The sequence below is a fragment of the Pseudophryne corroboree genome, chromosome 6, assembly GCF_028390025.1.
Source record: "Pseudophryne corroboree isolate aPseCor3 chromosome 6, aPseCor3.hap2, whole genome shotgun sequence".
Lineage (NCBI taxonomy): Eukaryota > Metazoa > Chordata > Amphibia > Anura > Myobatrachidae > Pseudophryne > Pseudophryne corroboree.
Genome location: NC_086449.1, coordinates 748,767,957 through 748,793,443, shown reverse-complemented (window position 1 = coordinate 748,793,443; position 25,487 = coordinate 748,767,957). Strand labels below are relative to the sequence as shown.

Here is a 25,487-nt window from a genome sequence, read left to right as displayed (position 1 = left end):
TATCCCCAATTCAAATTACGCCACACAGTATCACAATCGTATTCACATTATACCACACGTAATGCCTGATTCATATTGCACCCGATAGTTGCGTACCCAATTCACATTACGATACACAGTAGTGCTCCTTATACACAATACCCACAGTAGTGTCCCTTATACAAATAACACCCGCAGTAGTAGTGCCACACAAAATGCCCACAATAATAGCGTGCTTGATACACAATGCTCACAGTAGTCGTGCCACACAGAATGCCCACAGCAGTAGTGCCACACAGAATGCCCACAGTAGTCGTGCCACACAAAACGCCCACTGCAGTAGTGCCACACAAAACGCCCACTGCAGTAGTGCCACACAAAACGCCCACTGCAGTAGTGCCACACCGAGCACCCACAGTAGTCATGCCACACAGAATGCCTACAATAGTCGTGCCACAAATAACGCCCACAGTAGTCGTGCCACACAGAGCGCCCACAGTAGTCGTGCCACACAGAGCGCCCACAGTAGTCGTGCCACACTGAGCGCCCACAGTAGTCGTGCCACACTGAGCGCCCACGACTATGAGCGCCCACAGTAGTCGTGCCACACCGAGCGCCCACAGTAGTCGTGCCACAAATAACGCCCACAGTAGTCGTGCCACACAGAGTGCCCACAGTAGTCGTGCCACACAGAGCGGCCACAGCAGTAGTGCCCCACAGAGCACCCACAGTAGACGTGCCACACATAATGCCAACAGCAGTAGTGATCCACAGAGCACCCACAGTAGTCATGCCACACATAATGTCCACAGTACTAGTGCCACACAGAATGCTCACAGAAGTAGTGCAACAATTAATGAACCTTACACTTAAGTAAACCGGAGGGGAGATAGAGGTGGTGTGTGGTACATACCGCACACAGATCCGTGGAGAGTGCTGCCGGCGCCACTGCCTAAAGTGAAGTGGGGAGGAGGGAGGGAGCCGGAGGGACCAAGCCGAAGCCGCGCTTCACGCTGCTGAGCTGGAGAGCACCAGCTCTGTGCGGGAGAGTGCTGCCGGCGCCGCTGCCTAAAGTGCAGTGGGGAGGAGGGCAGGGCCGAAACCAGGAGTATTGTCACCTGGGGTAAGCCATTAACTTGTTGCCCCCCCATTTAAGTGTGTGTGTGTGTATATGTGTGTATAAAATCCACGAGGGCAAAGGGGTAGCTAGGCATTTTCACTCTTTTTACTTGTATTTTTTATTTATTTGGGCTACGGATAAAGATAAAATAAAACCTCTGTTATGTCATCTGAGGTGGATTGCACCTGGGAGCCTGACACGGATGCTTCCTGAGTGCGACCCGCCTCAGGCCCTTTTCCCACCGCAGATTCCAACTTGGCATACTGCCGGGTTGGTGACATTGCCTGTGACGCAGCGGGGGTGGCACTTTGAGATCACATGATCTCCAAGCGCTGCCTGTACATACACTGAACAGGAGCCGAGTTGCATCGACCCGGCTCCCGTTTGCACAGCACAGTGTGCCGTGCTGAACCCGTGTTCAACCTTGCAAGCTACCTGGAGTTGGAATACCAGGTCAATCGACCCGGATTATTCCAACTGGGCCCTTTTACACCAACCAGCAACACGGGTTATGCGCGCTCATGTCCAATAACCCGTGTTCCTAGTTGGCGGTGTAAAAGGGGTATACAATAATAACCCATACATTGATACATACATGAAATCACACACCTATACAAATACATGCTGTCACACACCTAAAAACATACACGCACACATACATCCTCTCACATACATACATATAATCACACACCTTATAAGTACATATATAGTGACACATATACATACAGTGACATACCAGCACACATACAGCTATGTAGTCACACACCTATTCACATACAGTCACACACAAGCAAACATTTATACACACTTATAGCAGTCACACACGTCACACATACAGTGCCCTTCCCTGAGTCATACTCACTGTTTTGGCCATGCTGCTGCTCACATTTCCTCCATTCTCCCATGCTGCTGGCAACAAGGCACTGTGTAGTAAAGTGCCGTCTAGCCCCGCCCCCTTTTCGGACCTCAAGTATCTTCTTAGTTTAGAGTGCACTGCCATGATTAATGGTATTGGGGGGGAAGAGGGGGGGTGGGGAAAGGCTGGGGTAACTTGTCCCCTACCTCTGCCCCCTCAATCCTGTTCAGCTGATCACTGCAAAGATGAAACTGAAAGTAAACTACAGATCCCTGCAGCAAGGGCTGCTGGGAGATGTAGTTTATGTTCAGCTTCATCTCGACGGCTGCTGCATAGAGAGGGGAGCCCTCTCCTATCAGGCGCCCAGGTGACGTGCCCCCCAAGCCACGGCCATGAGGAGGTGGTGGAAACTGGAGGGAGGGAGCCGGAGCCGCACTTCACGTTGCCTGCGTCTGTCATACATTGTGACAGACGCAGCGGCAACCAGGAGCCAGCAGCAACAGCAGAGCGGGGAGAGCGCCTCTTCCAACCAGCGCCTCCCTGCTTTGCAGGAGCTGCTGAGCGGTTAGCGCCGGCTCTGGTAAAGAGACATCTCTGAAATGGTTAATATGAACCAACACCTAGGTTGGGCACTTGAACGGGAATATGGTGATGCCGGGTGGGCAGTTTCAAAGAAGGGAGTCATCTTTAGGTAGTAACAGTGCTCAAAGTAGGCCGATATACACCGGTATGGCATACCGGCACTTCGAGCACTGACCCCCCCCATGCCGCCGCTGCTGGTGCTGCCAGCTCTGAAATACAGTGCTGCCAATCGGAGCGGCCAGATTGGTTGCTGGTCCGTGGCAGATTTCAAATGGCGGCAGTCAGAGGGACCTCACCGCCACCGCACTGCAGGTCTCCTTTTCACTGCCAGGATAGCTGGATGCTGGGATTGAACCAGCATTACAGGTTAGCTGGAAGCTGAGATTGAACCAGCAGTTCAGGATAGCTGGAAGCTGAGATTGAACCAGCAGTACAGGATAGCTGGAAGCTGGGATTGAACCAGCAGTACAGGATAGCTGGAAGCTGGGATTGAACCAGCAGTACAGGATAGCTGGAAGCTGGGATTGAACCAGCAGTACAGGATAGCTGGAAGCTGGGATTGAACCAGCAGTACAGGATAGCTGGAAGCTGGGATTGAACCAGCAGTACAGGATAGCTGGAAGCTGGGATTGAACCAGCAGTACAGGATAGCTGGAAGCTGGGATTGAACCAGCAGTACAGGATAGCTGGAAGCTGGGATTGAACCAGCAGTACAGGATAGCTGGAAGCTGGGATTGAACCAGCAGTACAGGATAGCTGGAAGCTGGGATTGAACCAGCAGTACAGGATAGCTGGAAGCTGGGATTGAACCAGCAGTACAGGATAGCTGGAAGCTGGGATTGAACCAGCAGTACAGGATAGCTGGAAGCTGGGATTGAACCAGCAGTACAGGATAGCTGGAAGCTGGGATTGAACCAGCAGTACAGGATAGCTGGAAGCTGGGATTGAACCAGCAGTACAGGATAGCTGGAAGCTGGGATTGAACCAGCAGTACAGGATAGCTGGAAGCTGGGATTGAACCAGCAGTTCAGGATAGCTGGAAGCTGGGATTGAACCAGCAGTTCAGGATAGCTGGAAGCTGGGATTGAGCCAGCAGTTCAGGATAGCTGGAAGCTGGGATTGAGCCAGCAGTTCAGGATAGCTGGAAGCTGGGATTGAACCAGCAGTTCAGGATAGCTGGAAGCTGGGATTGAACCAGCAGTTCAGGATAACTGGATAGCTGGAAGCTGGGATTGAACCAGCAGTTCAGGATAGCTGGAAGCTGAGATTGAACCAGCAGTACAGGCTAGCTGGATATCCTGGAGATTAGATAACCAGAGGTGCAGGTTTGCAGATATCTTGGAGATGAGATAACCAGTGATGCAGGTTTGCAGATATCCTGGAGATGAGATAACCAGTGGTGCAGGTTTGCAGATATCCTGGAGATGAGATAACCAACGGTGCAGGTTTGCGGATATCCTGGAGATAGGAGTCAGGAAGTGCTGAAGTTGGGAATGCACTGTCTCTTTTAGCAGGAGATTGCAGGAGCTCTCTACAGGCTTGAAGACAACAAAGCACTAACAGCTTCCCAGTGCTTGGAGCTGGAATATATATCCCTTGCTCTCTGGTGATAGGCTGAAGGGATCACATGTCAGGGAAACACTACCTGGTTGGAGAGTTCTCTGCAGAGTGAGCTGATCAGGAAGTAACATGCAGTACTCCAGGCTAGGCTTCAGAGTGGACTGAGGCCTAGCAGGCCGGGAAGGAGCCGAAGCCTAACTATCCTGAAATGGATGCTGTGATTAACAGCGCGGGATGCCGGATGGACCAGTGAATGGTGGACCGCGCTTTAGAATGCGCCGCAGGTAGGCCAAAGTGCGACTGGGAAGCGCTGTAAACCTCCGTTTTGTGACACTCTGTCACTCTCCCTGTCACTTCTGTCACTCTCTGTCCCTATCCCTGAATTGTGGATCATACTATGTGGGATCAGAGGCGGAACTACCGCCAGTGCAACCAGTGCGTTGCACTGGGGCCCGCCTCTGTCCAGGGGCCCAAAGCATGTAATGAGTCAAACTGACTCATTAGCCGCTGCGTGCTGCGGGCAACCGCTGCCCGCAGCGCACAGCCGCCCAGAGAGGAGAGGAGCAGCGGTACGGGGGAGAAGGAGGAGGAGGGAGCCGCAGCAGCGCTTTGTTACTGGTGGAGGCGCTGCTGCTGCAGCCCCTCTGCTTCACTATAGGCTGTCTTCCGAGAACAGCCTATAGTGAAGCAGAGGAGCAGCAGCGCCTCCACCAATAACACAGCGCTGCTGCGGCTCCCTCCTCCACCTCCCTCCTCCTCCTTCTCTCCTGCCCGGGAATCGTCTGACGCTGCACCGAGGAGCCTGAGCCAGCGGAGAGGGTAAGTATAATTCTTCTTTCTTTCTTTCTTTCTTTCTTTCTTTCTTTCTTTCTTTCTTTCTTTCTTTCTTCAAAAAAAGGGGACTGTCTGCCACAATGTGTAAAAAGGGGGAATCTGCTTGCCGCAATGTGTAAAAAAGGGGAATCTGCTTGCCGCTATGTGTAAAAAGTGGGAATCTGCCTGCCGCAATGTGTAAAAACGGGGAATCTGCCTGCCGCTATGTGTAAAAATGGGGAATCTGCCTGCCGCTATGTGTAAAAACGGGGAATCTGCCTGCCGTAGTGTGTAAAAAGGGGGAATCTGCCTGCCGCAATGTGTAAAAACGGGGAATCTGCCTGCCGCAATGTGTAAAAAGGGGGAATCTGCCTGCCGCAATGTGTAAAAACGGGGAATCTGCCTGCCGCAATGTGTAAAAAGGGGGAATCTGCCTGCCGCAATGTGTAAAAATAAGAATTTACTCACCGGTAATTCTATTTCTCGTAGTCCGTAGTGGATGCTGGGTACTCCGTAAGGACCATGGGGTATAGACGGGCTCAGCAGGAGACTGGGCACTCTTAAAAGAAAGATTAGGTACTATATCTTGTGTGCACTGGCTCCTCCCTCTATGCCCCTCCTCCAGACCTCAGTTAGGGAAACTGTGCCCGGAAGAGCTGACATTACTAGGAAAGGATTTGGAATCCAGGGTAAGACTCATACCAGCCACACCAATCACACCGTACAACTCGTGATAACTATACCCAGTTAACAGTATGAACAATAACTGAGCCTCTCTCAACAGATGGCTCATACAATAACCCTTTAGTTAAGCAATAACTATATACATATATTGCAGAGAGTCCGCACTTGGGACGGGCTCCCAGCATCCACTACGGACTACGAGAAATAGAATTACCGGTGAGTAAATTCTTATTTTCTCTGACGTCCTAGTGGATGCTGGGTACTCCGTAAGGACCATGGGGATTATACCAAAGCTCCCAAACGGGCGGGAGAGTGCGGATGACTCTGCAGCACCGAATGAGCAAACTCAAGGTCCTCCTCAGCCAGGGTATCAAACTTGTAGAATTTTGCAAAAGTGTTTGAACCGACCAAGTAGCAGCTCGGCAAAGTTGTAAAGCCGAGACCCCTCGGGCAGCCGCCCAAGAAGAGCCCACCTTCCTCGTGGAATGGGCTTTTACTAATTTAGGATGCGGCAGTCCAGCCGCAGAATGTGCAAGCTGAATCGTGCTACAGATTCAGCGAGCAAAAGTCTGCTTTGAAGCAGGAGCACCCAGCTTGTTGGGTGCATGCAGGATAAATAGCGAGTCAGTTTTTCTGACTCTAGCCGTCCTGGAAACATAAAGTTTCAGGGCCCGGACTACGTCCAGCAACTTGGAATCCTTCAAGTCCCTAGTAGCCGCAGGCACCACAATAGGTTGGTTCAAATGAAACGATGATACCACCTTAGGGAGAAATTGGGGACGAGTCCTCCATTCTGCCCTTTCCATATGGAAGATCAGATATGGGCTTTTACATGACAAAGCCGCCAATTCTGACACACGCCTAGTCCAAGCTAAGGCCAAAAGCATGACCACTTTCCACGTGAGATATTTTAGCTCCACGGTCTTAAGTGGCTCAAACCAGTGGGATTTTAGGAATCCAACACACGTTAAGATCCCAAGGTGCCACTGGAGGCACAAAAGGGGCTGAATATGCAGCACCCCTGTAACAACGTCCGAACTTCAGGCAGTGAAGCCAGTTCTTTTTGAGAGAAAAAGGGATAGGGCCGAAATCTTGGCCTTTATGGATCCTAATTTTAGGCCCATAGTCACTCCTGACTGTAGGAAGTGCAGGAATCGACCCCCCTGGAATTCCTCTGTAGGGCCTTCCCGGCCACACACCAAGCAACCTATTTTCGCCATATACAGTGAAAAAGTCTTGCTGTCACGTCTTTCCTAGCCTTTATCAGCATAGGAATAACTGCATCCGGAATGCCCTTTTCCACTAGGATCCGGCGTTCATCCGCCATGCCGTCCAACGCAGCCGCGGTAAGTCTTGGATCAGACAGGGTCCCTGTTGCAACATGTCCTGACTGAGAGGCAGAGGCCATGGGTCCTCTGAGAGCATTTCTTGCAGTTCCGGGTACCGAGTCCTCTTGACCAATCCGGAGCAAAGAATATTGTTCACACTCCTCTGTTTATTACAATTCTCAGCCCTTGGGTCTGAGAGGAAGAGGAGGGAATATATAGACCGACTGGAACACCCACGGTGTTACTAGTGCGACCACAGCTATCGCCTGAGAGTCCCTTGACCCAGCGTAAAACCTTTTTTATCTTTTTATTGAGGTGGGACGCCATGTAGTCCACCTGAGGCAGTTTCCATCAATTTGCAAAACTGCGCGAAGACTTCCTGATGAAGTCACCACTTTCCCGGGTGGAGGTCGTGTCCACTCCCGGAATGAACACTGCTGACAGTGCGCTTACTTGATTCTCCGCCCAGCGAAGAATTCTGGTGGCTTCTACCCTCGCCACCCTGCTCCTTGTGCCGCCCTGGCGGTTTACATGAGCCCCTGCGGTCTGACTGGATCAGAACCGGTTGGTCGCGAAGCAGGAACTCCGCTTGACTTAGGGCGTTGTATATGGCCCTTAGTTCCAGGATATTGATGTGAAGGCAAGTCTGTTGGCTTGACCACAAACCTTGGAATTTTCTTCCCTGTGTAACTGCCCCCCACCCTCGGAGGCTTGCATCCGTGGTCACCAGGACCCAGTCCTGAATGCCGAATCTGCGGCCCTCGAGAAGGTGAGCACTCCGCAGCCACCACAGGAGAGACACCCTGGCCCTGGGGGATAGGGTGATTAACCGATGCATCTGAAGATGTGATCCGGACCACTTGTCCAGTAAGTTCCATTGTCCTTGCATGGAACCAGCCGAAGGGGATGGCCTCGTATGATGCCATCATCCTTCCCAGGACTCGAGTGCAGTGATGCACTGACACCTGTTTTGGTTTTCAATGGATTCCTGACCAGTGTCATGAGCTCCTGAGCTCTCTCTATCGGGAGATAAACCCTCTTCTGGTCTGTGTCTAGGATCATGCCTAGGCGAGGCAGATGAGCTGTAGGAACCAACTGCGACTTCGGAATATATAGAATCCAGTCGTGTTGCCGTTTCACTTCCAGAGAAGGTGATACGCTGTCCAGCAACTGCTCTCTTGATCTCGCTTTTATGAGGAGATCATCCAAGTATGTGATAATAGTGACACCTTGCTTCCGCAGGAGCACCATCATATCCGCCATTACCTTGGTGAAATTGGTAATGACAATCCCGTACCGCAATTCTGAGGTATGCCTGATGAGGTGGATAAATGGGGACACGAAGGTATGCATCCCTTATGTCCCGATTCATTTCAGGCTTGCAATGACCGCTCTTAGCGATTCCATCTTGAACCTGAACCTTTTCAGGTATATGTTCAGGGATTTTAATACAATATGGGTCTAACCGAACCGTCTGGTTTCGGGATTATAACATGGTCGAATAATAACACCCTCTTGTTGAAGGAGGGGACCCTTGACCACCACCTGTTGAAGATACAATTTACGAATTGCAGTTAACACTGGCTCCCTCTCTTGGGGGGAAGCCCGCCGGGTCCTCGGTGAGGGGGCATCTTCTCACAGTCCAGCCTGTATCCCTGCGATACAATTTCTATTGCCCAGGGATCTAACAGGGAGTGAACCCACTTGTGGCTGAACTTACGAAGGCGTGTCCCCACCGGGCCTAGCTCCGCCTGTGGAGCCCCAGCGACATGCGGTGGATTTTTGTAGAGGCCGGGGAGGACTTCTGTTCCTGGGGACTAGCTGTGTTGTACAGCTTCTTTCCTCTGCCCCCGGCTCTGACAAGAAAGGACGCACCTCAGACTTTCTTGTTTCTTTATTCGAAAAGCTGCATTTAATAATGTCGTGCTTTCCTAGGCTGTGCAGGAATATAAGGCAAAATATCAGAATTACCAGCTATAGCTGTGGAGACCAGGCCCGAGAACCTTTCTCCACACAATCCTCAGCCTTCCATATGCCTCTTAAGTCGGCATCATCTGTCCAATGTATATTCTACAGGACACGTCAAGCAGAAATCGACATAGCTTTTGTCTCTAGGACCCAGTATACTCATGTCCCTTTGGGCATGCTTTATAATTATATATCTATCACTTAAGACAGCATCTTAAAATATTTATATGCATACTAGGGTCTCAATCTCTGCTGATAAGGTACCTGTCCACGCTGCCACAGCGCTATAAACCCATGCCAACACAATCGCCGGTCTGGGTAGTATACTAGAATGTGCACACTATATGCAGGATCCCTGAGAATAGCTAGTGCAAACAGGACACCCAAGGGGAAGATTCTCAACACATCCTGGCCCTAGTGGGGAAAGGATACAGCCTGAGAATTCTCTTGTGGGAAGCTGCCGTCTCTTGTCTGGAGATTCCCGCTCTTTTTCCTCATGAGAGGAGGGAAATTTACCTCAGCATTCTTCCCCTTAACATGTGTACTCTCGTGTCAGGGACAGATGAGTCATCAGTGATATGCAAATCATCTTTTATTCCAATAATCATATATTGAATATCTTTTAGCCCTCTTGGCTGTAACTTTGCATTATCGTAGTCGACAGTGGAGTTAAACTCCGTGTCGATACTTTGTTATTTTGGATAGTGAACATAGAGAGACTCTGAAGGACTCTGTGACATAGGGACAGACCAGGGTAGATTTCCTTTCTGTTCCCTAACCTTTTGTGCAATAATTTTACCTCAGCACTTACACATACCCAAACAGGTGTCGGCGTTGTCGACGGAGACACCCTCCCACACACATATCCGCTCTATCACCTCCTTAGAGGAGCCTTTTACCTCAGACATGTCGACACACGCGTACCGACACACCACACACACAGGGGATGCTCTATTTGAAGACAGTTCCCCCACCAGGCCCTTTGGAGAGACAGAGAGAGAGTATGCCAGCACACACCACAGCGCTATATAATACAGGGATGTACACTATACTGAGTGATTTTTCCCCTATAGCAGCTTATATACACAGTTTTGCGCCTAAATACCTGGTGTAGTGGTGCTACTGTGCGGCGTAATTTGAATAATGGAGACTACTGTGCACCGTTTTATGAATTGGTATTATTTTGTGGCCACACCCCTTCCCCACGAAGCCACGCCACTATGTATTTTTGCGCGCACTGCCCCTGTTTTGCATGCAGGGGTGGGGCTCTGATGCCGTTTCTTGCACACAGTGCTAAAATGTCTAGTTACGGCACTGTTGCTAGGTATCCACTTCCCTGAGCAGGGCCTCCTCACCAGATCCTCTCCAGGGGTGAGGGGGTAGACTTGGATGGGATGGGGGGGGGCAAGCCATTTTGTCGCACATGGGCCCACCGCTCGCTAGTTCCGCCACTGTGTGGGATAATGTGAATTTTGGCTCATACTGGGTCGCATATTATGAATTTTGGCTCAAACTTGGTGGCATATTGTGAATTTAGACTCATACTGGGTGGCATATTGCGAATTTCGGCTCATACTGGGTGGCATATTGTGAATTTTGGCTCATTCCTTTTGGCATATAGTGAATTTTGGCTCATTCCGTGTGGCATATAGTGAATTTTGGCTCATTCCGTGTAGCATAATGTGAATTTTGGCTCATTCCGTGGGAATTTTGGCTCATTCCGTGTGGGATAATGTGTAGGGGGCACCAGTACTAGATAGTATAAGGCAGGGGTGGGCAATTATTTCAGCTGAGGGGCCACTTGACATTTCCTGTCAGTATCCGAGGGCCACATACAAAATAGCAGCTCGCCCCACTTGCCAAAAATATAGGGACGTGGCTTCATGTGGAAGGGGTGTGGGCAAAAAATAATACAGATTCATATTAGGCTGCACAATAGTCTCCATTATTCAAACTGCGCCACACAGCGCCACTTACACACATTACACCAGGTAGAGCCCCTTTTACACACATTACGGCAGGTAGAGAGCCGTTTTACACATTAACATTTTATTTAGGATAATTATTGTGCAGCAAGCAAATTATCCAGTGTCTTATGGCCCCTGGGGAAAGGTGTGACACGGTGACAGAACACGGTGGGGGTGACACAGTGACAGAACACGGTGGGGGTGACATGGTGACAGAACACGGTGGGGGTGACAGAACACGGGGGGGTGACACAGTGACAGAACACGGTGGGGGTGACACGGTGACAGAACATGGGGGGGGGTGACGCGGTGACAGAACACGGGGAGGGGGGGTGACAGAACACGGGTGTATGACACGGTGACAGAACACGGTGGGGGTGACACGGTGACAGAAAACGGAGAGGGGGGGTGACAGTGACAGAACACGGGTGTGTGACACAGTGACAGAACACGGTGGGGGTGACAGAACACGGGGAGGAGGGGGTGACAGTGACAGAACACGGGTGTGTGACACAGTGACAGAAAACGGTGGGGGTGACACGGTGACAGAACACGGTGGGGGTGACAGAACACGGGGGGTGTGATACAGTGACAGAACACGGTGGGGGTGACACGGTGACAGAACACGGTGGGGGTGACACGGTGACAGAACACGGGGAGGGGGGGGGTGACAGTGACAGAACACGGGTGTGTGACACAGTGACAGAAAACGGTGGGGGTGACAGTGACAGAACACGGGGAGGGGGGGTGACAGTGACAGAACACGGATGTGTGACACGGTGACAGAACACGGGGGGTGTGACACAGTGAAAGAACACGGGGAGGGGGGGTGACAGTGACAGAACATGGTGGGGGTGACACGGTGACAGAACACGGGGAGGGGGTGACAGTGACAGAACACGGGGGGTGTGACACAGTGACAAAACACGGTGGGGGTGACAGTGACAGAACACGGATGTGTGACACGGTGACAGAACACGGGGGGTGTGACACAGTGAAAGAAAACGGGGAGGGGGGGTGACAGAACACGGGGGGGTGTGACACAGTGAAAGAACACGGGGGGGGGGGTTGACAGTTGCAGAACATGGTGGGGGTGACACGGTGACAGAACACGGGGAGGGGGGTGACAGTGACAGAACACTGGGGGGTGTGACACAGTGACAGAACACGGTGGGGGTGGCAGTGACAGAACACGGATGTGTGACACGGTGACAGAACACGGGGGGTGTGACACAGTGAAAGAAAACGGGGAGGGGGGGTGACAGAACACGGTGGGGGTGACAGTGACAGAACACGGGGGGTGTGACATGGTGACAGAACATGGTGGGGTTGACAGCGACAGAACACGGGGAGGTTACACAGTGACAGAACACAGGGGGTGTGACACAGTGACAGAACACGGGGAGGTGACACAGTGACAGAACACGGGGGGGGTGACACAGTGACAGAACACGGGGAGGTGACACAGTGACAGAACACGGGGGGGTGACACAGTGACAGAACACGGGGAGGTGACACAGTGACAGAACACGGGGGTGTGACACAGTGACAGAACACGGGGAGGTAACACAGTGACAGAACACGGGGAGGTGACACAGTGACAGAACACAGGGGGGTGACACAGTGACAGAACACGGGGGGGGGGGGGTGACATAGTGACAGAACATGGGGGTGACATGGTTACAGAACACGGGAGGGGTTGGTACAGCGAGAGCTAAAGATCTCTCCCCCAAACCTAAAAACAGTCTGACGCCACTGCCCGCACACACAAATATATGCACACTATCACACACACACACACACACACACACACACACACTTTCACTTTTCCCATTAACTTACTGATCTGGCTGGCAGTGACAGGAAGGATGGATCTGTAGCAGTCTGGCTCTTGTCCCGTGTAGCTCCGCCCCCTGAGGTCCCGTGTAGCCCCGCCCCTCATCGGCACGTAGCCCCGCCCCCTTCTCGGCTGAACACAGCCGTTGTCACTGGGGACTCTGGAGGAGGCTGCTACAACGCAGCAGCAGGGGAGAGAGGCGCCGCTGGCAGCTTGGAGGTACTGCAGTGCAGAGCAATGACAAGCAGCTCAGCTGGTCGGGCCGCTTGTCATTGCTCGCTGGTGGGAGGCAGTGGGCCGGGTAGGATCGGTTTGCGGGCCGCATTTTGCCCACCCCTAGTATAAGGGGTCCTACTATTGTGGTGCATAATGTGTATATGGTGTGGTCCAATACACTTATGGACATGCCCCCTTTTTGAGTGACCACACACCCTTTTTACAGAGCGCACGCGCCTTTGGCACGCGCATAATTACAATCTTCACCGTTCCATACCCCCACTTAAAAATTTCCACTTCGACCACTGGGTATTAATAAAATAAAACATACTTAGGGGTAAATTTACTAAGCTCCCGATTTTGACCGAGATGCCGTTTTTCCATCAAAGTGTCATCTCGGTAATTTACTAAGCAATAATCACGGCAGTGATGAGGGCATTCGTAATATTTTGAAGTCCAAGAAAAAAATCACGAATGAATACACCATCGGTCAAAACGCGGCTGTTTAAGTATGAATCTCAGTCATTTACTAAGAAGTGCACAGCAAAAAACAAACAAACACTGCCGTGAAAAATTACAACTCGTAAAAAAGTGCTAAAAAAAAACAGACCTACTTTTTTTTTCCGTGATTGGATAGGCATGCAGGGATCCATGAGATCCGTGCATGTATATCAGTGGGAAGGGGTGGGAAAGTTGTTATTTTATTAAAAAAAAATTGCGTGGGGTCCCCCCTCCTAAGCATAACCAGCCTCGGGCTCTTTGAGCCGATCCTGGTTGCAGAAATATGGGGAAAAAATTGACAGGGGTTCCCCCATATTTAAGCAACCAGCATCGGGCTCTGCGCCTGGTCCTGGTTCCAAAAATACGGGGGACAAAAAGAGTAGGGGTCCCCCGTATTTTTAAAACCAGCACCGGGCTCCACTAGCTGGACAGATAATGCCACAGCCGGGGGTCACTTTTATATAGTGCCCTGCGGCCGTGGCATCAAAAATCCAACTAGTCACTCCTGGCCGGGGTACCCTGGGGGAGTGGGGACCCCTTCAATCAAGGGGTCCCCCCCCCCCAGCCACCCAAGGGCCAGGGGTGAAGCCCGAGGCTGTCCCCCCCATCCAATGGGCTGCGGATGGGGAGGCTGATAGCCTTTGTTGTAAAAGAAAAGATATTGTTTTTAGTAGCAGTACTACAAGTCCCAGCAAGCCTCCCCCGCATGCTGGTACTTGGAGAACCACAAGTACCAGCATGCGGCGGAAAAACGGGCCCGCTGGTACCTGTAGTACTACTACTAAAAAAATACCCAAAAAAACACAAGACACACACACCGTGAAAGTATAATTTTATTACATACATACACACATACATACATACTTACCTTATGTTCCCACGCAGGTCGGTCCTCTTCTCCAGTAGAATCCAAGGGGTACCTGTTGAAGAAATTATACTCACGAGATCCAGGGGCCCAGGGTCCTCGGAGAAATCCTTTGTAATCCACGTACTTGAAAAAAAAAAAAAACCGCTTACCCGAGCCACGCACTAAAAGGGGACCCATGTTTGCACATGGATCCCCTTTTCCCGACTGCCAGAAAACCCACTCTGACTGATGTCTAAGTGGGTTTCCTCAGCCAATCAGGGAGCGCCACGTTGTAGCACTCTCCTGATCGGCTGTGTGCTCCTGTCCTAACTGACAGGCGGCACACGGCAGTGTTACAATGTAGCGCCTATGCGCTACATTGTAACCAATGCTGGGAACTTTCTTGCTCAGCGGTGACGTCACTTTAGGTCAACCGCAGGGCAGAAAGTTCCCATCATTGGTTACAATGTAGCGCATAGGCGCTACATTGTAACACTGCCGTGTGCTGCCTGTCAGTGAGGACAGGAGCACACAGCTGATCAGGAGAGTGCTACAACGTGGCGCTCCCTGATTGGCTGAAGAAACCCACTTAGACAGAAGTCAAAGTGGGTTTCTGGCATTCGTGGAAAGGTGACCCATGTGCAAACATGGGTCCCCTTTCAGTTCGTGGTCGGGACACCGTTTTTTTTTGTTTTTTTCAAGTACGTGGATTACCCCTGGATTTCCCGAGGAGCCTGGACCCCTGGATCTCGTGAGTATAATTTCTTCAACAGGTACCCCTTGGATTCTACTGGAGAAGAGGACCGACCTGCGTGGGAACTTAAGGTAAGTATGTATGTATGTGTGTATGTATGTATGTAATAAAATTATACTTTCACGGTGTGTGTGTCTTGTCTTTTTTTGGGTATTTTTTTAGTAGTAGTACTACAGGTACCGGCGGGCCCGTTTTTCCGTCGCATGCTGGTACTTGTGGTTCTCCAAGTACCAGCATGCGGGGGAGGCTTGCTGGGCCTTGTAGTACTGCTACTAAAAACAATATCTTTTCTTTTACAACAAAGGCTATCAGCCTCCCCATCCGCAGCCCATTGGATGGGGGGGACAGCCTCGGGCTTCACCCCTGGCCCTTGGGTGGCTGGGGGGGGGGCCCCTTGATTGAAGGGGTCCCCACTCCCCCAGGGTACCCCGGCCAGGAGTGACTAGTTGGATTTTTGATGCCACGGCCGCAGGGCACTATATAAAAGTGACCCCCGGCTGTGGCATTATCTGTCCAGCTAGTGGAGCCCGGTGCTGGTTTTAAAAATACGGGGGACCCCTACTCTTTTTGTCCCCCGTATTTTTGGAACCAGGACCAGGCGCAGAGCCCGATGCTGGTTGCTTAAATATGGGGGAACCCCTGTCAATTTTTTACCCATATTTCGGCAACCAGGATCGGCTCAAAGAGCCCGAGGCTGGTTATGCTTAGGAGGGGGGACCCCACGCAATTTTTTTTTTTAAATTTTACAGTGTTTAATTAAAAAAAAAAAAAATAGAACCCCAGCACGGATCACACAGATCCGGCCGAGATTAATTGTAAAAAAGTCGGCAGTGTTTTGCTAATCACTGCCGTAAAAAACACAAAAAAAACACGAATGACATCGACATCGGAAGAAAAGAAAAACCCGAATACGACAGCTTAGTAAATCCATCGTAACAAATTCAAAAAGTTGCAGTTTTACACTTTCGATGTCATTCGTGATTGAACTTTGACCTTTTTTCGGAAATTACGAATGTTAGTAAATGTACCCCTTAGAGTACATTTATATATGTAATGATGGGTCATATAGTGGACATGCATGACTCTGTAGGTGAAACATGCTGTTAACGGCCAATGGCTAGGGGCTAGTAGCAAGTATAATGTATTCACATGCAACCTACTATAAACATATCATCACTTTACACCTTAGATATACAGTAGCAAAATATGTGGGGCCATATATGCAACTTGAACGTAGCTGTTCTTATTACATTTTATCAGTGTAGGTTTTGTATTACTATAGGATTTGCAGCAAAACCATAGATAATAACAATTAACATGTTGTTGTGGGCTACAAGGAGGTAAAAAGACAATGGGGAGATGCATCAAACTTTGGAGAGAGATAAAGTGTAGAGTTAAATGTACCAACCAATTAGCTCCTAACTGCAATGATACAGGCTCTGTTTGAAAAATGGCAGTTAGGAGCTGGTTGGTTGGTACTTTATCTCTCTCTCTAAAGCAGAGATATAAGGTCCACAAAGTCATTTCTCCTGGCCCGGCCAGGTTTCCAGGGAAACTGCAGGCAGGACTAGGATGGGGACGGATGGAGGGGACAGACGGAGGGGGACGTGGGTTAGTGGGACAGCAGCAGGCAGGACTAGGAGGGGGAAGGCAGAAAATGAGAATAGGAGGAAAATGGCATCTGATGGAGGGGGGCTTGGGTTACCCTGGCCAAGGCAACGGTGGGCGGGACTAGGAGAGGGCGTGGCCTGGCACCCAAGGAGAATGTGGGTTGGGTGCGTTACGTAGTGCTTGGTGCGAAGTCTGTATGAGTGTGTCCGCCGCATGTCTTCTGAGCTCCTGCTGTTCTGAGACACCTGTGCCTGGCGTCTAGCACACTTGTTCACTGGAGGCTGCTGCTGATCAAAGGAGGTGGTGGTGAGATAGTGTGGACCTGGATCGGTGATGTGTAGGAGTCTGAATGGGACCTCTCCTGCAGTGGTGGTGAGTGCCCTGCTGGGGACATTATATGTAACTGGCACTATACTGGGGTATTATGTGTAACTGGCACTGTACTGAGAATATTATGTGTAACTGGCACTGTACTGGGGCATTATGTGTAACTGGCACTGTACTGGGGCATTATGTGTATCTGGCACTACTGTGGACATTACTGGGGCAGTATGTATAAGCAGCTATTACTGGGGCCATTATGTGTAAGGAGCACTAATGTGGGCATAATGTGTAAAGCCACACCTACTTTCCCAGGAGCGCGGTGCACGCTTTAGGGGGTGGCACACTTCAAAAATGGCCCACGAATGATGTTAAAAAAATCCAAATGGTCCATGGCAGAAAAAAGGTTCCCCACCCCTGCTTTAAGGTTTAATACATCTCCCCCAAAATATTATTTTATGTTTTTTTCTGAATGAGGTAAGGCGCCATTGCAAGTACTGGCAGTGTATACAACAGACAACAGTAGCCAGTAAGGTTAAAGAACTTAATGGCAATATTCCTCCTGGACAGTGGCTCTCCATCTGGTACTATATAAAGTTGTTGAACTACAAGTCCAATCACTATATGCCAATATCTGGTTGACAGGAATACAGAGATTTGAATTGAGAGTATATGGTCATTAAGCACAAGTTCTGCGGAAGAACATCAATTTGCACCTGGACAAATGGCAAAGGGACCAAATACTATTTTTCACTGCAAGTTTTAGTTCAACTGAGACACGCTTCTCTCCAAACTCTAAATCTGTCCACACATTATACATTTCCCCCTTTATTGCACAATATGGTTTATTACCAAGGTAACAGGTGATTATCAGAGAGGAGGCAAGGCACTGGCAAGCAGCAGGTCTTAGAGGGAGGGTACTTGGAGTATTTCACAATTATGAGGTATAACCCACAGAGAGAACCAGTTCTTGTTCATGTTCATCAATAGACCATTACCTGCAGGTGATAGTTAGTGTGTCATTGGCGTTAGTCACAAGTTCATCAGCTGAGATGTCAAGAACAGGCGGGGTCATAGAATATCCACGCACCAGATCTGAGGAGTCATAAGAAGAGAGAAATAACAGTAAAATAAACATATCTCTCAAATCAGGTCTCTTGTTGCACATTTCAAATTAGATCTGCTAATTAAACATGAAGTCTTTAGCATTTAGCCAGAGTAATTGGCCCCCAACTCCCATCTGTGTCAACATATTTAAGAAAGTTAAACAAAGACTTGTTCATATTTAGGCAGAAATCCTGTGGAATGTTTAATGTCTGAAGCCCACTGTGGCACGGGCTGTAGACTTTAAAATTGATTTAGATCCTGCAGCTAATGACTCTTGTGAAAAGTTAGTAAATGTCCTATGTTCAGTAGATTGGGCGGGGAAGGGGGAGGGGGGGGGGGGGGGCAAATGTGAATTATTCGATCCATCACCCCAAATTGCTATGTTTAGTACAAGAGTAATTTGCTGGTCTTCCAATTAAGATATCCCATGCCTTTTTTTTTTTGTTTCTTTGCCAAGTTTACTTTGACTGTGTGTCGTTTAGTGTGATTTTGGCTCAATGAACCAAAGAAAACTCTCAACACTCGTGCCAGTTTTTTCTCCTGATGAAAACCAGAGTTGTGAGCTAAATTTATGATGCAGTTCCAGTTAGATGCAAAAGGGCAAATGCATTAGAGATTACTTGTGCACTGCACTTGTTAGAGGCAGCCATTTTATAGGCTGAATCACATTTCAGGCTATAACTTCATGAGCAACAGTACGGGCTCTAGTGCCGGAATGATGTAGCTTCGGGAGGAACTGGAAAGTTTTCAGTTTCTGGCTCTCAGATAAAGAAAAGACAGTTGCTAATTACTGCATGTGCTCATTTGATAACAATAATTGACCGTTCTTATGGTGTAAAAATCCCCAGGACAAATTTTGTCATTTGATTACTCTTCTGGGTTGTTTGGGAAATTAAGAGAGAGAAGACTAGCCTCCTGGATCTCCTGGATACACCTACTTTTTCCATTGAAGTGTGCATTCTGGTGTACTGAAGATAAGATTTTTGCCAAATCACGTCATTTTGGCCCTGTTCCCTATTAATGACATGGGGGTGATTCAGACCTGATCGTAGATATGCTAAATTTAGCACATCTACGATCAGTTTCTCTGACATGCGGGGGGACGCCCAGGACAGGGCTAGTCCGCCCTGCATGTCAGGCACTACCCCCCCACCATGCACAGGCGAAAAGCATTGCACGGCGGCGATGCTTTTGCACCCGCCAAGTAGCTCCCTGCCTGTGCAGGCTAGCTGTGCTGGCAGGTGGCTACCCCTCCTCACGTTGAAGTGGCTGCGTATGACACCTGCGTTGTCCGGACCACCCCCCCCTCACCCAACGATGTTCTAATGCCGTTGGCATGCTCCCTTCTGCCCCGCAACTGCCTCTGCCTGTCAATCAGGCAGAGGCAATCACACCAGTTAGATATGAACACCAGGGAGATGCTTTCGCACCCCACAAAGGTCGTCAGGCTGCGATCGCTGCCGTTGCAGAGATTGGGTCTGAACTAGGCCCATAAATCACAGCATTGAGAAGCGGACAGCAATTCACTACACCATGCTCTTCCCCCTGCACCTTCCATCAACAACTGCTCCCTGGGATCTCATACACAGCAACCAATCACCAACTGCCATTTATCTTGCAAGTACAAGGCAGACAATAAAAGCACATCTCATTGGTTGCTAGGAAATTTTTATTTTTTATTTTATAGCTTTGGACAATTCTGGAAGTAAAAGTTATATGTATTCATTTTGTGTCATAAACTAACACATTTGTATAAATGTATAAACCACCCAGTATTCTTCTGCCATAACACATGCACTAAACTAAGTCCTGGGCAGAGCTAGGACTGTCAATCACAGGACAGTCTCTGGTAAGCATATTAATTCTTGAAGCATGCAGCAGATGTAATTGAATATAACTAATACATTAAATACTTTTGCATCAAATTGTTAATTTTAACATATTGCTATGTACAATACATCTATATAACATTTGTTAAGTAAAATTGAACGAAAAGTTAAATCTAATTAACATTTCAAAACAACATACAAAATACTCAATATCTGTATTATTGAATAGATTTCAGCATTTAATGAGTGTTGAATATATGGACAAGAATGTAATGCCATCAAGGGCACCAGGGGTGGTGGTGGTGGGGGCAAGTACTGATCACCTGGGCCAGGGCTTGCTGAAGGGGCCCTGAGTCAGTTGCTAGAGGGGACAAATGTTCCACTTTGCAGCACGTTATTTAATTTTTTGGGGGGAGTGGGCATGGCCACTCCTCCTGGATTTGGTCATGTCCCCCCAGTACCTAGGCCCCGTTCATCTCTTGGCACCCATGGAAGTAGTGACTTATCACCGGTCAACACAAATTTTGAGTCTGGGTTCTGCATATCTGATTTTTATTTCTTCCACACTACTAATTAAAGAAAAAATTGTTTTACCTGAAAAAGTTTGCTTTTGTAGCTATCAGAATGAAATTACGGATTTTAAGAAAATGTACCTATTTTCATAACTTTATTGTATGTAAAAATAAAACAAACTTTTGTTATTAATTTGAATTACTTTTATTTACAAATTGTTTTTTTTTTAAACAAACAACTACTGTAACAGAATATATAAAAAAAAGTTTAGAAATGAATATTATTCATATTTTGATTGTGTGGTCTTTCTCGTATTAGCCAACAAATATGATCCCCCATCATACTCCATTTTGTTACTACTCAGTTATCTGTGCATGAGTTGCTGACAGGCTGTGTTAAGTCTCCTCTACCCCAGAGACTTATATCTTATTTCCGTGCACTGTTTACTCTCTTATTTGTTACATTTACAGTGATCTATTCTGCAGAACTACAGCTATATTATATGGACAATCATTCCAGTCTGTATTAATAAAAGGTTTACAGTTACAGAAATCTCATTGTCTGTGCATTGAGAGATGGACATGGTTTAGCTATCTGCATATATTTAATGATGGTCAGAATACCACTTGCTTTCCCCCCGCTCGTCCCCTCCCTTACTTACTAAAAAGCGCTTCTCCTTATATTGTCATTCAAAAACTTTAATATTTATTGATCATTGTAAAAGGGCCAAAAGCAAAGTTTTTAAAAAATAAACAAATGTTTTGGTTATTTTATATATAGAGAATCTGAAAATAGTAATTAAAATAAAATTTTTTTTTATTTTTGTTGACCGGTGAATTGGAATGGTGGGGTAGATGTAGAGGCAAAGTTTGAGTTTACCTGTGAAATGGGTAAAATATTCATGGTTTCGGGAAGATTTGCAAAAGAATAGCAGTATAGAGGTTCTTTAGAATGATTTACGTATTGGACAGTATGCCAGATTACAGCTTTATCCCACATCACAAGATTTATAAAATAAGGTATGGGAATGTGCGGTTTGGCAGATTTCTTCTAATGAAAAGCTTGTATTAAGTACCTCTGCCACACACTGTTTCAGAAATGTGCTGTTCGCTTGTTGGAATATATATTCAAGCCAGCTGCTTTCTACACCGTATTCTGCAGTTCTGGATGCACATAATGTAATTCCTGTCCGGCATTCAGCTAAGAGTAAGCGTTACAAACACTTCATTCTCCTTACCAAAAATGTGACACTTGTGAAATTAAAGAACTTGTCACTGACTGGTTAATGGTGGCACAGGAGCGTAGTGCCAAAAAGGGTGACATCATTCTATGGCATTCATATAAAAATCTCCTAATTAATGGCTCAGATTACATGCAAATTGCCTGCTAATGACAACTGTGAAGGTAATGGAGATGAATGAGGTTTTAAATATCAGCCCGTTGTCCACCGCCCGATCTTTCTGTTATATGATCTAAAGCAAAGTGAAATGGAGGTTTTGCAAAAGAAAAAGTACAGTGAGAAATAACTGGGCCCCATACTGTGTGCTGCTGACAATATATATATATATATATATATATATATATAAAAATATATATATATATATATATATAAAAAAAATATATATATATATATATATACATACAATATATATATCTGTACATTTTTAAACCTCTTGTGCTAAATATTTGCCTCATTCTAACCTTAAAGGTGCTGCCTTTTCATACGACTGAAGGGGTGTAAATGGGTTGATAACAGTGTTAAACTGATGAGAGGGTATGTCGGCAGAATTGTGGGCTATGCAGGATTGTGCGCGGACTGTCTTCAAACAGGTCTTTAGGAACAGGGATAGTAGGGCTGGTGCAATGCGCACTGATAATGCGTACTGCTGTGCGACCAGGTATACAGATGGGGGCAGTCGTCTTGCAGTGATAGATACAGCTCTGCTGCTGCCCCATAGTGTGGTCATCGCCTGCTTCAATCATAGTATTAGGGCTAATAATATCAAGCAACTAGCAATGATTGTCCAACTTGCATTTCACTTTGATACTGTAGGTCTCTTCATGCATCATAATGTTGCAGATACTCTGGGCCAGATGTACTAAGCCTTAAAAAGTGGAGAGTGATAAAGTACCAACCAATCAGTTCCTAACTGCCATGTCACAGGCCATGTTTGAAAAATGACAGTTAGGAGCTGGTTGGTTGGTGGTTTATCACCGTCCACTTTATCACTTTTTAAGGCTTAGTACATCTGGATCTCTATGAGGTATTATTCTGGCTAACCTGTGCTATAGAATGCCTGGCAGATTATATAACCATTACCTGGTGTACACAAGGATAAGATGAACTCTTACTAAATATACCTTTTAAGTCACGTTGAGAATTCTAAAGCTGTTGGTGAAAATAATCTGAAATGACAGTTGAACTGGGTTTCCAGTTGTACTGCTCATGGGTGAGCTGGTTAATGGCTAGCCTGGTCACATATGCGCATATCAACCAAGACCGGCAAAGTGATATGGTGTCACTAGGTGGGCGAGAATCACCCAGATGCCACAGCAATGGCAATAGGAGGTTTCCTACGACTGTGATTACCTGCGGTAGACAGCCATCTGTATTGCTACTTTTAGTACAAATAGGCCACATAAACACATACAAAATAATTTAACAAACTTCCTTAAAAAATATATATTTCTCTGAAATAGATCTGACAGAATGAATCATCTTTGTTTTAGTGTTTGTAGTCACAGCGTTGATTCATAGGCGTTTCATACTATAGGAACCTTAAAATCAAAGTACATCTAGAAATTTGTATGCGACACTACCTGCGGCATTAATTAACAGCAATGTGTGTAATAAGTCAGTGAGCAGAGAGGCGGAGGGATACAGTTCTGAGTGATTTGTCCTGGTCAGATACAGTAAAGAGGGGCGATATAGTACAGAGTTTTAATGGTCTCCATGGATGGAACCATTGATATTTTCTACTGACTGAAACCATCAATGGAAGTGTGCAGGGCTAAAGGACGTGAATAAAAAATAATAATTGTCTCATCTGTAACAGGCGTGCTCTGCGCTGCCTCTGTGTTGCCAAAACTGATACAATGCACTGTCATGTGCCTTCTGCACATGCATGGCCAACCGCTGTATCTTTCTTGCGGCATCTGGCATATACACATGTGCCTCTGAGTATCTTCCTGTGTGAGAGAATCCAGTGACCCCATCCATACTATGGGGGATATGTACTAAGCAGTGAAGAGAGCGGAGAAGTGAGCCAGTGGTGAAGTTGCCCATGGCAACCAATCAGCATTGAAGTAACATTTATAATTTGCATACTTTCAAATTATACAGAGCAGCTCATTGGTTGCCATGGGTAACTTCTCCACTGGCTCATTTCTCCATGCTTATCACTGCTTAGTACAGGTCTGGCCAACCTGTGGCTCTTCAGATTTTGTGAAACTACAAATCCCAGCATGCCCTGCCACAGTTTCAGCATTCCCTAGTAGCAAAATTGTGGCAAGGCATGATGGGACTTGTAGTTTCACAACATCTGGAGAGCCACAGGTTGGCCAGGCCTGGCTTAGTACATTTTCCCCTATATCACCACCTTTGTGTGCATATTATACAAAATTCCTGCTTTCCTCTCCCCCCCCCCCCCCCCCAGTGCTGTATAGAAGTAGCACCAAACGCTCCATCCTGTTGATGAATAGAGAAAGCACCACCTATAGTATCCACCAGTACTCCCACTCCTCTTGGAGACATGGGTGAGTGGGGTAAGCTGGAGTTGAGGGTAAGGAGAGAGAAACTAATGGGATATGACAGGAGAAGGGGTGGAGGCGGAGAGATGGAAAGAAAGAGGTAAAACACCCATGCCAGCTAATGACTGGCACAATATTTATTGACCCGTCAAATGACAGCTCCATAATACTACTTTGAGACATTATACTTTCATATTAAAGTTATCTACTGCAATTATTAAGGGTTACATTTGCACACTAACTTGGGAATTAATACAATTCTAATATTTTACCACTGAAATGTCCACTGTCATCATGAAAATATTTCACATTCTTTGGGAAACCACTTGCAATACAAACCATACATTGTTACTTCTGACGGGAATTCCTGTGGCCACCTGCTTAGATTGAATTTCTCCATCTTAACAGTGAGGCAAAGAAATCACCTTTTTTAAACAAAGATCATAAAAAGTAGTCTTCCCCTTTAAATATTTCTTTCTATCCTATCCCCAGTACTAAATGACTTACTTCTACCATACCTCCTATTCCCAGTTGTCCATGGCTGGAGATGAACTCTTCATAAATACATATTTTGTCAACCAATCAGCTTTTAAGTACATTCTGTAAAATGGTAGAATCTGATTGGTCAATATGGGCAACTTCCCCACGTGTCCTTAAGGATTGAACAACTCCCCCTAAATCACAGCAACCACACAGCAATTACCTTTCAACTAGAGATAAGAGTTTTCAACAAATTTGATGTAGCTTAAATCACAGTCCATCTCACAGACGTTCCAATGATACAATCTTTGAGTTCTGATTTTCTTCCCTACTACCCACTGAGTTTTGCAGAATCTACAGTCAATTAACAGAGCTGGTTTAGAGAAAGGAGTCATTCTGCTGCATAAAGTCGTATGGGTAGGACTGAGAACACATAAAGCCAAATTACATTGGCAAAATGTCCGAAATTTCAAATCCAAATGTGTAATTGAAATATTTCACAAAACAATTTTTAAAATCATTAATCTGTCATTTAAGCTTCTTAGGTGAAGCTAGCCAATAAAAGCAAATGTCTTATTGGTTGCTATGGTTTCATTTCAATTTGTACCTAAATTCAACATTAGTATGTAATCTTCAGATTGAGCTTAATTTCCTCCTGAACAAATATAACGCAACATTTTAACAATCTACTCACAATGTCTGTAGCTCATTGAGGTGTAAACAAACACAGGTTTTCTTTCATTTTCTGGCTTGACCTCTGGCCTTTTTCTGATTACAAATGACTGACATGCGGTCGGAGAACAGTTAGTGGGTTAGAAGTGTTGAAAACAACCTCAAGTACTTCTTAAATATCCAAATAAGCTA

At 47.2% G+C, this 25,487-nt stretch overlaps 1 protein-coding gene across 2 annotated transcripts in view; it reads right to left on the bottom strand.

Annotated features, from left to right (window-relative positions):
• The window catches only part of FLT4 (fms related receptor tyrosine kinase 4), a 312,191-nt gene that overhangs the window by 161,810 nt on the left and 124,894 nt on the right, over positions 1-25,487 (bottom strand). For both annotated transcript variants that reach the window (XM_063928527.1, XM_063928526.1), the window contains exon 2: positions 17,943-18,039. In XM_063928527.1, coding sequence (XP_063784597.1) covers positions 17,943-18,039 — 97 coding nt within the window. The remainder of the gene's footprint in view (positions 1-17,942; positions 18,040-25,487) is intronic.